We start from the raw sequence: 15,524 nt of genomic DNA on the forward strand, positions 1-15,524 counted from the left end.
GATTCTGGAGGAGCCAGAAGAAGGGCTGCAACCTGATGTACCCTGTATAGATGTGCCAGGGTCTCCCTCTTGCCACCAAAGGGACAGGTGTTGGGAGTTCGTGAACCGTGCAGGTGCATGTCTGTGCTCACAGCTCTTTGGAGGAACCCCCAGCTAATATCCCTGGCAGGCTGTGGAACCAGACTGGGGTACAGACTCGTCCACGGGGGTTCCTCGCCCTGGTTAGGTGGCAACAGGTCCCACCACTTGGTGGTGTTGGGGCAGGACATGAGGGCGAGGAAGTGAATTGAATGGAACACGTGTGTGGATAGATGTTCAGAGCACAGTTCAGTGTTGGAATGTGTGTAATGAATGAGGCAGGAGATTGCAGGAAAAGAAGAGTCTTATGGTTAAGGTAACTGAATGCTGGCCTGGGGAACAGGATTCTATCCCAGCCTGTGCCACAGAAATCTTATCTGATTGTGGGCAAGTCACTTAAACCAAACTTTTCATGGGTGGTCACTAATTGTGTTCGCCTCACTTTCTGGGTGCCTGATTTGAGACCATGGGGGTCTGATTTGAAGAAGTGCTGAGCATGCATAGCTGCTACTGAAGTCAATGGAAGCTGTGCTTCCAATATATAAAGTGCTAAATAAAGCTAATTATTCTGAAAATTCAGGTTGTAGGGCTGCCTATTGAGTACCCAAAACTAGTGGATATTTTTTACCGTAATCTCTCTGTGGGTTAGTTCCCTACCTTAAAATGGGGGTAGTAATACCCCCTCATCTCAAGGGATGTTGTGAAAATTGTTTCCAAAGCTCGAATACCAAAGTAGTGTGTGCCATACAAAAGCCTATGTGGAAATTAATAATGTTTTCTTCAGAGCAGGGTTTGAATAGTGTGCAGTAAATAAGGCCTGGGGCCACTAACTGAAGAACTAGGGGAAAACAAAATATTGAATAACTACTCATTAGCTGAGTACCATCCCTTCAGTGCACTGAATAAGGTAGGGGTCCTGTAGAAAAAAAGTGTATGCTTTTGTAATTAAAGCCTGTATCATAATGCATATGCACAAGGAGACTGAATTAAGGTTGCATGGGTGTACTCCTATTTAGAGAGAAAATATACAGAAAACTTGGCCACACTACTTGTCCCAACATCTGTCTGAGTGGTAGAGCAGAGGTAATTGTGTAATATATAATTGTATTGAATCAGTATGTCTAGACTATAATAGGCTGCTGCTGTTTGTTTTGTATGTATGACAGTATGCAGAAATAAATTGTATTGCAGCAGGATAACGTCTGTATCTTACCTTTGTGGGCCAAATTATAATTTATCACGTTGTTTATTTTTTCTTTGAAAAGAAATAATACAGTTTTTGGGGGAAGCTACCATCTGAATTCATGATGGGGCAGGCGTGCTTCATTTTATTACAGCTTTATAATATTCAGTCAATAATGGCTTGAAAAAGTAGAAATCTGCCAGGGCTGCTCTGCAGAAACAGTATGCTACAGAAAGCAAAGATGTCACTTAAAGTAAAGGGCTAGGGATTCAGAGGTGTGATCTTCAATATGTGAGAGTTACAGCATAAACAGGGCCCATCATTTTCAGTTTTTATTTTTATGTTTTTTCTGGGAATATATCAGTGTTTATTACTACAACAACAAAAACCGGTGAAAATCGGAGGAAAAACTATTAATTTTTCTGGGTAAATATTGGAGTTTATTTTGGTGAATGGAAGGACAGGGGAAGTATTCAGTAGATTAATGCTTTGATTAATGGAATTCAGTGTGGTTTACTGCAGAACTAAAACAAAACTCAAAACACAATGGCACCTCTGAGTTTAAGAAAACAATATATCTTTAATCCCCAAATAAAACTTTTCATTTGAATAAACAGTTTATTGTTGTAGACTTAGAACTCTTAGCCTATAAATATTTACATTTAATAATTGGGCCACACCATTTCAGCGCATACACTCAACTTCATCCTTTTCTCCTGTTTGTTTTTTAAACTTTTTTGAATATTTCCATGTGTTCTGAAACATATTCTGATACAGATTTTCATTTTCTTCCCATTTTAGTGTGTCAGATCTTTAAACCATTATCTGCTACAACTTGAAATGTTTACATGTTGGGTGTGAGATTCATCAATATGTTCAGATGCACACGCACTTCAGAGGTTGTGTGCATGTGTTTGTTTATTGTGTGTAACTTCTAAACTAATACATAGCCTTATGTTAACAGGAAGCTTTCACAGAATCATAGAATATCAGGGTCGGAAGGGACCTCAGGAGGTCATCTAGTCCAACCCCCTGCTCAAAGCAGGACCAATCCCCAACTAAATCATCCCAGCCAGGGCTTTGTCAAGCTTGACCTTAAAAACCTCTAAGGAAGGAGATTCCACTATGGAGTAGTGGACCCATTCCAGTGCTTCACCACCCTCCTAGTGAAAATGTTTTTCCTAATATCCACCCTAAACCTCCCCCACTGCAACTTGAGACCATTGCTGCTTCTTCTGTCATCTGCTACCACTGAGAACAGTCTAGATCCATTCTCTTTGGAACCCCCCTTTCAGATAGTTGAAAGTTATCAAATCCCCCCTCAATCTTCTCTTCTGCAGACTAAACAATCCCAGTTCCCTCAGCCTCTCCTCATAAGTCACGTGCTCCAGCCCCCTAATCATTTTTGTTGCCCTCCACTGGACTCTTTCCAATTTTTCCACATCCTTCTTGTAGTTTGGGGCCCAAAACTGGACACAATACTCCAGATGAGGCCTCACCAATGTCGAATAGAGGGGAATGATCACGTCCCTCGATCTTCTGGCAGTGCTCCTATATTTATACAGCCCAAAATGCAGTTAGCTGCCTTGGCAACAAGGGCACGCTGTTGACTCATATCCAGCTTCTCATCCACTGTAACCCCTAGGTCAGGGGTAGGCAACCTATGGCATGCGCGCCGAAGGCGGCACATGAGCTGATTTTCAGTGGCAGTCACACTGCCTGGGTCCTGGCCACCATTTGGGGGCTCTGCATTTTATTTTAATTTTTAAATGAAGCTTCTTTAAACATTTTAAAAACTTTATTTACTTTACATACAACAATAGTTTAGTTATATATTATAGACTTCTAGAAAGAGACCGTCTAAAAACGTTAAAATGTATTACTGGCACTCAAAACCTTAAATTAGAGTGAATAAATGAAGATGCGGCACATCACTTCTGAAAGGTTGCTGACCCCTGCCCTAGGTCCTTTTCTGCAGAACTGCTGCTTAGCCACTCAGTCCCTAATCTGTAGCAGTGCATGGGATTCTTCCGTCCTAAGTGCAGGACTCTGCATTTGTCCTTGTCCTCATCAGATTTCTTTTGGTCCAATTCTCTAATTTCTCTAGGTCCCTCTGTATCCTATCCCTACACCATCCAGTGTATCTACCACTCCTCCCAGTTTAGTGTCATCTGCAAACTTGCTGAGGGTGCAATCCACGCCATCCTCCAGATCATTAATGATTATATTGAACAAAACCGGCCCCGGGACCGACCCTTGGGGCACTCTGCTTGATACTGGCTGCCAACTAGACATGGAGCCATTGATCACTACCCGTTGAGCCTGATGATCTAGCCAGCTTTCTATCCACCTTGTAGTCCATTCATCCAGCCCATACTTCTTTAACTTGCTGGCAAGAATACTGTGGGAGACCGTATCAAAAGCTTTGCATATATACACAGACTAATATATTATTGTAATACAATATATTGCATGAGCTATATGTATTATCCTTATAAAATATAAAATTATAAAATATATATTATATTTGAATGGTACAAAAATAGAGTGAAAATTGAAAAAAACCCAAACTTTTGTAAAACCCAGGATATTTTCAGTAAAAAATCGGCTTAACTTGAAAATGAAGGGGCTTAAGCATAGATAATAGTCCTAGAATATCTTAACTGCTAGTGTTAAAGCAGCTTGGTTTAGTAGAACTGAAGTTGCAATGAACACTTCATTTTTAAAGTAAATGTGATGGTTTAATAGAGTTAGGCCTCATCTTGCAGGGGTACACCTGCATGGTACTTGTTATATACATGGTTGCAATCTAGCCATGAGCTCCATGTGCTGACTTCATTAGGTCTCCAAACAGGAATGAGGATCTGCCAGCATGGAACTCATTGCTAAATCAAGGCCAGTAGTAAGTAGTTATAGTTTGTATCATTAAAACATCCTATTAAGTCCTGTTTACTATTCATGCCAAAGAATCCAACACAACAGTATGATGATGGAGGCTACCTGGAATCCAAAGTAAATAGATGATAAACAAAAACCCAGCCCATTCTCTGAGCTAATTTTACTACCTTTCAGGAGTATATGATCTGGTTGAATTATTTAATTCAAAATATTTTTTTCAACAAAGATGTCTTATCTCAAAATGGAAATTTCTGTATTTTCAATTTTATCTGGTTTTCATCAAAACCTCCACATACTGAAAATTTTTGTCCAAAAGTGTTTCTCAGACTATTTTTTTTTGTTTTCTTTTCAGCAATCCCACTCCCTCCCTACCACCACTTTTTGGGTTATGGAGGATTTATCAAACACCCAAACATTTTTCAAGAAAAACTTTGATTGCAAAAAACCCAACTAATTTTTAATCAAAACTTTTCATAGAAATAAAGAAAAAATTTGACCAGCGCTAAAGACATGTCAGTCTTTCCCTCTTCTGTGCAGGATCAAGAAATGGTGAAAAGATACCTTGGTGGCATGTTATACACACAATGTTTAAAATGCACAAGGTGGGTGAGCAGGTGGAATAATCCTGACTCCTGTGGAATTCATCCCTCTCTGAGACTATTGATGTGGGGGAGACTTCTATCCCTGTCTCTCATTACATCTGTGGAGTAAATCTTTTTGCTTTTGAGATACACCTGGTTGCATAAATTATCAATGTGTTGGTGTTGTATAGGGGTAAGTGTGTGGCATTTTCCAGGCAACTATAAAGGTCAAGCGTACTGAATACAACAGGGATTGTTGCGAGAGGGTCTACCACTCTAAGGCCCCAATCTTGTGTAGGTGAACCCTTGTACCCACCAGACTGGGAGCTAGACTCTAGTCCTGCAAACACAGATGCACATGCCTAACTTGGCAGACTGTGAGTTCAATAGAATTCACCTTCCATAAGACTCACAATACAGCAGAATTCCATTGAATTCAACAAGACTACCAACCGTGCATAAAGTTAAGCAACTGTATAGATCTTTGCAGGGTCTGGGCCCTCACAGGGTGGCAACAACAACAAAAAAGGCAATGAAAGGGCATCAGAGCATGGAAGAGGTGGGGGGCATATGCTAAGCAGGCTCAAAGCTGTTTGCTGTGTAGATCTATTACTTTAAAGAAAGGATTTTAAAAGTGACAGAACAATACCAATAAAAAATATCCCCTAGGGATAAAAGTGACAGACCAATTAAATAAACCAGCTGTTTATACAGGTTTGTGTGTACATCTAATTAAATACAGAGTAAGGGAGATGGTCTGTTGTTTCAGTGCATATAGTTTATTGGTTGCGCTGCGGCTTTTCAGAAAAATCTCCCTTCTGAGTACCGGTCTGTGATTTCTATAGCCCCTCGTGAGCGAACAGGGTGGGGGGCAGCGGTGGGTGCAGAACAGGACCCGGGGGCGGGGCCTGCCCCCAGGAGCAGCCCCGCTCCTCAGGGGGGCGAGGGTGCAGGCGCGGGCCCCACAGTCTCTCCCGCCAGGGGCGGATGCCCGGGCTCCTGCCCGCCCCAGGGAAGGGCCGGCGAGCCGGGGCGCTACGGGGAGAACCCGCGGCGCAGCCCGCGCGGGCAGCCCGGGGAGGCGGCCGGCTCGCGCCCGGGGAGCCCCTGACGTCGGAGGCGCGCGCGGCGGGGGCTGGGGGGGAGGAGGCGGAGCCCGGCCCGGGGCCGCTGCCGGCCGCTTTATTAGCCCCGCAGGTCGCGAGGCGCCGGCAGGGCTCGGCGAGCAGCAGGCGGCCGCGCGGTGACTCTGCCCCGGCGCCCGTCAGCCCAGCGGCCCCGGCTCTCGCCCGGAGGGACCCGCGGGCGGGAGGGAGGAGGAGCGCGGGGCTGGCGCGCGGCCACCCCCCTGGCGTTCACCTCCCCTGGCCCGGCCGGCGCGGGAGACCCGCTCCGAGCAGCCCCCGGCCGCGGGACTCCCGGGTCTCCGCGCGCGCGTGTCCCTGTGGCGGGTTCTCGGCAGGGAGCGGGACTCGTGATGGTTCTCCTGCCCCTGCTGTTCGTAGCAGCCTCGCTGGGAGAGCTGAGGACTGCGGCGGCTGAACCAGTAAGTGGATGCGCTGGATCCATCGCTTCGGGCACCCCCCAGCCCCCACGGAAAGTTGATGCTTTTCTCCCTCTGCTTTTATAGCGGAGGGAGCGCGGTTGGTTTTTATGCCTTTACTTGCACGGACCCACTGTTACATTGCGTGATCCCGGAGGGAAGGTCGCTGCCAGAGAACTCCCTCCAGTGAACTCGCTGCACCGCCTAAGAGCAGTAACTTCATTTATTGTCACCCACGCCCGCCACCCCGGGAACGTTTGGCGGTTTTTAGGTAGTTTTTCTTTTGGAATGGACTGCCGGTGAGTGCACGTGTCAAGTTGCTTGATCTCAGCGGAATTATTGCTGCCAAAGCTAGGCGCTTCCCCTACAATTTAAACGGTTATTAGTCTCTCCAGTCATGGTAATATTCTTCTCTCTCTGCTGATATTATCCAACAGCAGCAGAGTTGCTCTGTTGGTTTTATCTGTCACCGTCCCTCTGTCCCGGGGCATGTGGAATCATGAATGAATCTGGAAGCTCGTTCCCTTGTCTCTCTCCCGTCTCCCCCCTTTCATGTGGATCCCTTAAGAAATCCATTCAAAGAGGGGTTTTCTTTTCAAGGCGCTTGTAATTGTCTTCTGGTCTCTTTCATGCCCGTGAGGAAACTCGTGGGCTGCAGAGAGAAATAATTCGGCGTTAGGGGAGAGCGATCCATTATGCACGTGTCAAAAGGGAATTGCTTGCACAATCCTTTTGCTGCAAAGTTTGCTTTGACAGGTCGGGGGAGGTGGTGGGAGCGTTTCCTGGCTTTTCCCTTTTCCGTTGCTGGGCATGTCTCTCCTCTACCCTCCTCCCCCTTCTTTTTGAAGACTTCAGTATCCTCTCTTCTGTCCCCAGCAAGGTAAACCACAGACTTGAATGAGTCCTTAGTCTGGCAGCAGCTACCTTGAGCCCCATCCTGCAGCCACCTGGGAGTTTTGGCATTGACTCCAACAGGGTGCAGCAGGCTGCTCTGTCTGAATCCTGAGTATGTAGCTCTCCCATCTCTGCATGAGCTATTCAGCTTGATCCCTAACTGCCTGTAGGAAGGGAAGGGTAGTTTGCTTTCCTTGGTTTCCCTGGTATCAAAACTGTCAGCATACATGCCTGATTATTCCTTCACACGCCCACTCTTCAGGAATCATAGCTTTAATTAATTTTAAGGCCTTTCTTTGGCCACTGGAATTATTTTTTGGCACAGTGTCACAATTTATAGACTGGTTCATTCAGAATTAGGACTTCTTAGCTGCTCTATTTATGTTAAACTTATTATGGAGTCTATTCCTATATTGGTGGGAACAGCTGCTTATTCAGTTAGGGAAAAACACCACCTCAGAAAACCAAAAGCAGAAATCTACCAACAGTGCAATACAAACCAAATGATTTTCCACTTTCCAGAAACACATATTTTGCAGTAACACACCACATAATAATTAAACTAACAGTTTTGTGTGTATATGTTTTTGTTTTTTTCCCCTCTGCAGGCTGGTAAAGAAGAAACGATCCAAATAGGTAAGCATCTTTTTTTTTCCCCCTCTGAAAAGGAAAGTGAAATAAATAAGTTCAATAAGTCAGTTTAAATAAACTTTTCTTGAAGAAGACACTATTAGTGCATGTGCAGACTAACAACATTTTCACACTTGAACCATAGATTCTTCCTTCCAGCAGAAATGTGTAGATCTGCAGTAATGTAATTTGTCTTTATGCCCTCTTATTATCACCCTCACATTTCAACAAAATCTACACTTTCCCTTTTAAAAGAACAAAACCAACAAAAGTTAAAAATTGGAGTATACTTAAATCGGCCGTTCAGATATGTGGAATTCTTTTTGTCTGGATACTTTTTGAATAAAGGAAGGAATACTCAGTTTTGGGAAGGGCAAAACACATTTTTGGACAGTCTTGATATTGTGTGTAAGCATTTAACATTTTTTTTTAAGCTGGAAATATTTTGTTATGTTGACTGTGGAATATGGAGTGAATGAGACCTGAAGAAAAGGTTTCTCCCTCAATATCCATTAGTCACTTTAAAACCTTGCCATCTCCATTACAAATTTAAATCACTTTTTGTTTTTCAACTGCTACATTTCTCAAGGGACAGTGGTGAAAAAAAGAGACTGGAAATTCTGGAACAAATACTCTGCTGGTGCAAATGTGAGCAGTTCCATTGATTTCAGTACAGAATTTGCTCCTTTATCTTTATGGAAGGGAATGTGTTCTAGCTAGCAGAATATAGGAATGAGTGCCTGGTCTCTTGGATTCTCTTTTTGGGTTAGTATTTGCCCTGGGGAGTGTAATCTTATGTAGTTCTCAGTTTACCCATCTGTGAAAAGGGTGTTTATAATACTTTCCTGGGATGTTACGAGGCTTTCTTAATGCTTGTGTACAGTGCTGTGAAAGGTGCTATATAGGAGGGTTAGGCTTCCACCCCAGGAAACTCTCCCAAATTGGAGTTTTAACCTTCCAATGTGTGCCAGGTGTTCTGAAAGCAAGTTCGAGCACTTTCCTGAATTGTGGAGGTTTTTCTTTTAATTTCCATTCTGGCACTGAATTCTAGTGTGTTGAAGTTAATTTCCACTACTGCCTATGAGTAATGGGAAGTGAGGCACTTATGTGGGTTTATGTTTAATTGGCAACCCCCCTCCCCCCCCGGCCTATGTGCTGGCCTTGTGTTTTTATTTGTTTACATGCTATTTGGATTATTTTTTAATTTCAGTAACCATAAACTATATGGAAATGCTGCTCTTAGAAATTATATCGTACTTCAGAAAAAAAAATGCTTATCCTGGAAAATAGATCTCTCTCTCTCTCTCTCTCTCGTCTTTTTCATGGCTCAGTTGCTACAGTTTGGGAATGTTCTTGAGACACCCACAGAGACTAGGGATATGATCTTGGATACATGGGGCAAATCTGTATCCCTCTGCGTAGCTGGGCATAACTGGCTGTGTGCTCCATAGGGGATAGGGTAGGATAGAATTCTCTTTTTAATCCTGAGGTTGTAATAGGAGCCTTTGCAGTTGCTGTACTGCTTCCTTAGTAATCTATTATGGATTCACTGGTCCTACTCAGGGACATCCCTGGGGGCGGGGTGAAAGTGATGAATCCGTCACTTCTGGGACCGACCCGTCACTTCTGGGACTAAGCGCTTTGGCCAATAGCACCGGCCTGCGGGGCCCCTAAAGCACGGGGTCCGAAGTGGTGGCCTCGATTCGCCATACCCAGGGGACAGCTCTGGTCCGACTCGCAGTCTGCTCCTGTACCCAGATCTGTTTTCACAGCGGTATGGCTGGAGCTCCTGTTGAGCATAGCTGCATAGCGCTTGACATCTTGTGAGAGCTCACTGCAGCCTACTCTCTCCTGCATAGGACAGCTGCATAGATTTCATTGCCGTTAGGCTCTTTTGTGACTCTTGCTTGGGCTGGTAGATTTGGCCCATAAGCTTCTCAGATCGTCTGCTTTTGCGGAGGCTTACCAAAACAGACTGTAAGTGACTTGCTTTACCTACTGCATTTTCCTGAATAGATAGTGTCTTGGTGGAGAAACACTTCTGCATTTAAAACATATCTGGTAGCTTTTCAAGTGCTGGTTTTTGCCCTAATTTGTACCGAAAGGGCATTTAAAAACCATTATTTTTAAAATGTCTTTGAGCTGCACTAAATTAATGTATTACTGCGTAACTTAATTCGATGAGCAGGTGCACAATAATTGTCAAGCGGAAATCTTATTGTGAATGATGAGACTAGTTCAGGTGTTGGAATTAGAAAAGCATTCTTGTGAGACGGTTTTGAAACTCGGTTTGGTGCAACGTCTCCATTCTGTGCGCTCCAGAATTCCACAGTGTGTACGTGCTGTGAGTTGCTATTGATGCTACCACTTGAAGGATGCTTTGGTTTCCAACTCTGAAATGACATTGGCAGGCTGCCTTTGGCGAGATTGAACAGCTTGTCATCTTATCTGGATAAAACCGTTTCACTGGAGGGATGCAAAGGGCCTGTTATGCTACAGGAACTGTGAAAATACCAGAAAGAATCCTGTATGGCCACTCAGGAAAGGAATACTTGAGTTGCCAATAGCACTGTGTCAAGTTCACAGTTCAGGGGAATAATTCACTAGCCACTAAACTTGAGAGCCTCAGTTTTTGTTTATCCAGTTTGAGAAACCGTGAATGTGATTTTTTTTTTTTTTTTTTTTTAAGAAGTGCTGAACAACCACAGCGCCTACTGATGTCCGACCCATTTGGGACTCCTGAGGGTATCTTTCTTATTCCATCTTCTGCTTTCACTCACTCAGACCTTGCTTCTGGCCAAAAAGTGCCAGATACAGCTCCCTCTGAAGCCTGTGTGTGATGGTTCTGAATTGGCTGGACTGGTCAGAAGAGAGCAACCAAAATTGCTTCCTAAGCTCTTAGGGCTCTCAACACTTAACACAGGCAAGGGGGAGTAAGATTGAGACCCTAGTTCGGATCGTATCGTTACCCTTCCAAATGCTGAGAAATACTTTGCTGAACTACTGGAGCAGCCCTCTTTGCCTCTGCCCTTTGTAAGGCTTATCACAGTCTCTGTTCTGTCATGATAAAGTGACAGCTGTATTAGGGGTTAACCGTTTATTTCCTCTGAAAGTGTAAAAATTCTTAACACTCATTCCCAGTTTTTCCCTTGAAAAATTGGCTTTGGATGCTCCCACCCTAGACATATTACAGTATGCAAAATGGCAGGCCCCTTTGTGCCCAACAAGCAGATCATGTGCTGCGCTGGTGCTTTTAGCTTGGAGGGTACCTATTATACACGACTCCAAGTTTTGTTACAACTGTTCTTCTCCTATGATGTGGGTATAGTGTGTTTACTGATCAAATGACCAAATAACTACCTTCTCCAGTACTGGATACGGTCAGCTTAGGTAGTATGAAACATACAGTAGTTACGGTGGAAGCAAAGGAGCCACATCTTTGTGGTAAAAGTAACACTGGTAGACTTCATGTCATATCCCTGCAGGTTTCCAAGCTGCTACTTCTGCCTTTGAATATTACATGGTAGCTATTGTATTTCATCCTGCAGAGAAGCTATGACTGTTGTGTTATGATAAATTCATCACTATGAGCTAGATTCTGCCACCCTGACTGGCACGAAATACACCTTACAACTGCTCCAAGTAATCAGTGAAGGGACTCAAGTAATCCAATACTACTCAAGTGGCACAACGTGTCCTACAACCTCAGTGTAGATTCAAGTTGGAGGATAGAAGCCCTTGTTTAAACACTTATTTATTGGTAATAATTAGCAAATAAAAACTTCCGAAATATTAAACCAAAAACTTTAAAAACTGGCTACCTTTAATTAGACATCTAAATAACTTGTCCTGATTTCCAGAGGTGCTTAATACACATCTACCTTGATAGAACGCTGTCCTTGGGAGCCAAAAAATCGTACCGCGTTATAGGTGAAACTGCGTTACATCGAACTTGCTTTGATCCACCGGAGTGCGGAGCACTGCTTTATCGCATTATATCGAGGTAGCGGTGTACTCATTGCCTTCAGTGGAATTTGTAGGCATTTGGCATTTCAGAAAATAGGCACCTAAATAAGTGGACTTATCTCTGTATTTGATGCTTTGCTTGCCCCAGGTTCCAAAATTTGACCAATACATTCTATTAAAAGAAAAAATCTCTCATAATGATACAATCCCTCTTTGAAATGCAGTTGTGCAAAGAAAGTGTAGGACATTAGAATCTTAATTATGGTTAGCTCTAATAAGGTAAATGATGTCGACTTGTGTGGGTCAGCCATGCTAAAGCTTTAATATTGTTTAGATTTTAAAAAAATATATGGATATCTTTTTCTTACAGATGCGTCCGTTACCTGATTATGTGTTTTGGAACATTTAATAAAATAATGTGATGTTTTTATAAATGATTACTGTTGTCTTAAACAATGTACAATTGTAGCAAAAATTTTGAGGTCAGTTAAAAAATGAGGAAAAAAAATTGAACATAAAATTCACTTCTTTCTCCTCATGCTTTTCACTGATTATTAGTAAAACTTGGAATTAGCAAAACAGTGCAGCTTTGAAAATGGAGAATCAGGAAAAAAGGACACCTACAGATGGAATAGCATTTCCATAAACTGCAGTCTACAAATAAGGATCATTGATGTCAGCAGAGGAGTTTGGATCTCTTCAGTATTTAAGCTTGTCACATTTAATTTTAATTGCCTTTGAACAAGGGAGACTTCCTTTTCCAGTTAAACATTTACAGACTTTGGAAAGTGCTTTGCTGATGGCAAAACCGTTAATATGTCTCTTCCCACCCTTCATTCCCACCTCCTTGTGGTCAGCTGGCTGTTCTCATTATTAATGACTGCAACTTGCTTGCCCCCACAAACTGAAATCTGGGAACATTACCCATTAAAAAGTACAAAGTAACTTCTCAGATGTGCTGCAAATTCAGGCTTTGATTGTCAGGCTGTAATTTGTGCATTTTGGTTATCTGCCTGTGTGTGAAAAATACGCACATTCTGTTGGCGGTAAAAGTAAGAAATCACTTGTGTTTTATTGTTCTGTAAGTGAATTTTAAGTAGAAATGGTCCTAAGATGTGAAATTTGGACCTGGATTTTTAGCACCACTGAAATTTGGGGGATATTAGGATCCAGTGACAAAACTTGGAAGTGTTCAGATTTCAACTTCTTTGCTTCCCATTCCTTACCTACTCCAAAAAACAAACATACTCTCAGGGAAAAGTGGAATCCGGGGGTTTGATGTGATTCCATCTCTAACTCTCAGGATTCAAATTTTTGATCTTTACACACAATTCCCAGTGATTTTTAAATGGGAGTTCTGTATAAGTATTACAGGATCAGGCCCTAAAATTGTATGTATAATGGTTAAAAGCATTTTTAATGCTGATGTGACTGTATTGATTATGGGTGAGAGCGAATGCCTCCTTCAGGAAAGATCCCACTGTGAGTTGGTAATTTTAATTGTGGTATGCATAGTAGTTTTCAGCACAATGAGTGGTATGAATGACTAGGCTTTTTTCACTAACCTTGACTGCAATACCTACATAACAGGCTTGAAGAATTTCCATTTCCAAACACCAGCAATTAATATTGTACATTATTTTCCTGACTGCCTCCACTGTTAGTAATATCAGTTAGAAATTGAGAATGTTAATGCAGAATCAACTTGGCTGCAAAACTAAGTAATCCCAACTGTGGGGAATGGGTTAGTGTTCTGAGACATGAAGCTGTCAGAGAGCTGGTGTCATGGAAGGGCACTGTTTCAATCTTTGGAGTGGTGGAAAGGGGTGAGGATGCCAAACTGTATATCTCAGCCTGTGATCTGAAGCCAGGATTGTTTTTTTTTCCATGATAGGGTTGGGGAGGGTAAGAAATAGACTATAATTAGGAGAAATAGTTGAATGTAGCAATTGAGAATTTTCCAATTACATTATCAGTACTGGGTAGTCTGTTTGCATAAATAGGATCTGGATTATTCATTGGATTGATATTGGATACAAGAGCCTTTTACCTCGGTTATTCATTCAAATCTGTTTTAGGTTGAGAATGGATATGTTTTAATGCATTTAATTAAGTATGTTTATTTAGAGGCATTTCTGTGGCACACGTCAGTATCTGAGCCACTCAATAGTAAAGATGTATCAAATGGTACCAAGAAGGTAGTGCTGCCCTCTACACCCTCCGCCACCCACTTTATAGGAATCGGGACTGGTTAATTCTTTTTGCATTAGCTGTCTTTGTGTGATCATTTGAGGAAATTCTGCCTTGAACCAGGTGTGCCCCACAGCATGCTCCATAGGTGGTGAGATTTATGCTCAGACTCATATCCTGCAGCAGTTTGGTCCAGAATCATTGCCCTTGCACAGAGAATGCCCTTCCTTCTACCATCACAGGAGGAGACCTGGACATCTAATAGCCTGATTCTTCTCTCAGTGTAAATTGAGAGTTAACGCCACTGACTTAACTGGTGTTACACTGATGTAAAATCAGTATAAAGTGGAGAAATAGCAGGCCCCAGGATGTCCTGGTTGAGGAAATATGGTGGGAAGTAAAGAAACAGAGACCTTCCCTTGGGTAACTTAGCCATAGTCCACTTGAGGCTTAAGTTTAGGATAGTTGGCCATTAGGTGGTTTATTTGAAATAAGTCATAGCTGTCATTTAACATTCAACTTCCTACGAGACAGATATCCATATACCACTAAAAAGCAAGTTTGTTGCCAGTCTCAAAGGAGACGAAGGACTGAATGGGAATGGAGGAAAAAAGTTACTCTCTCCCAACTAAGTGGCTCTTCCAGGAGACTGGTGAGGAACTATGGGGGTAGCATGCACTGCCACTGCTTGTCTTGTACCTGTTACACAGCAAACACAGGACTTGCATTTCATGGACTGTCATCCTGGCATCCTTTGAGCATTATATTTACTCCTGCAAATATGTGCATCTAGACCCCAATTTAAAGCCTACAGATCAGCTACTTTTGCTGCTTATCAGGTAGGAATTGTGGCTCAAATCCTCTGTCCTGACCAGTGGTGGCAGATAGCAGGCAGGTAGGCAAAAGTGCCTTTAGCCCACCTTTCCTCTCCCTTCAATCTGGGCATGTTTACCTGGTGGGCTAAGTTAGATCTGCCCCAGGACTACTCTGACGTACACAGCCTCAGCAGCTAGGCAGCTGGGGGTTTCAGCAATGCCTCCTTTCTCCCCTGTGCCTAGGGCAGGGAGCAGTGATGACATAGAGCCACCAAAGCAGATCCTACACCACCTGAGGATCCCCCCCCCCATGGAGGTAGCGTTAACAGGGTGTTGGATGTGCTGGCTTTACAGTTGCACTGTCACAGGAGCAGGGTCAAGGATCTTGCCCAGCATCTCTCAAAGTTGGTTTTAAGTCTCCTTCTCCATTCTCCTGAATCTTTGATCATATTCTACTTCAGGTTACAGGAGGAGGAAGGGAAAGAGTAGGTCAGTGGGTAAAAAAGATATTCATTGGAGAGCCACAGGGGGAAAAGTGAGAGCCCACAGGATTCCCGTCTACTCGGCTCTGTTAGTACATTGACAGGATGAATCATTGCAGTGGCATCTGCTGGGGTGACTCTAGCTAAGAATCCCTCAGGTTTTATTTTTACATTATAAATCAGTTTTCTGAGATTGCCGAGTTACAATACAAAACGTGACACTTTCTTTGGAAAGCTGCAGTGCAAGGAAACAAACTGCTTTGT

The 15,524-nt window shown here is 43.1% G+C and overlaps 1 protein-coding gene across 2 annotated transcripts in view; it reads left to right on the forward strand.

Moving 5' to 3' along the window:
* The first annotated feature begins 5,975 nt into the window (after positions 1–5,975).
* ADAMTS3 (ADAM metallopeptidase with thrombospondin type 1 motif 3) overlaps positions 5,976–15,524 on the forward strand; it is a 192,020-nt gene continuing 182,471 nt past the window's right edge. For both annotated transcript variants that reach the window (XM_039540401.1, XM_039540402.1), the window contains exons 1-2: positions 5,976–6,286; positions 7,786–7,813. In XM_039540401.1, coding sequence (XP_039396335.1) covers positions 6,218–6,286; positions 7,786–7,813 — 97 coding nt within the window. In that variant the 5' untranslated portion in view covers positions 5,976–6,217. The remainder of the gene's footprint in view (positions 6,287–7,785; positions 7,814–15,524) is intronic.

The sequence above is a fragment of the Mauremys reevesii genome, linkage group 5 (assembly GCF_016161935.1).
Source record: "Mauremys reevesii isolate NIE-2019 linkage group 5, ASM1616193v1, whole genome shotgun sequence".
NCBI classification, from domain to species: Eukaryota; Metazoa; Chordata; order Testudines; family Geoemydidae; genus Mauremys; species Mauremys reevesii.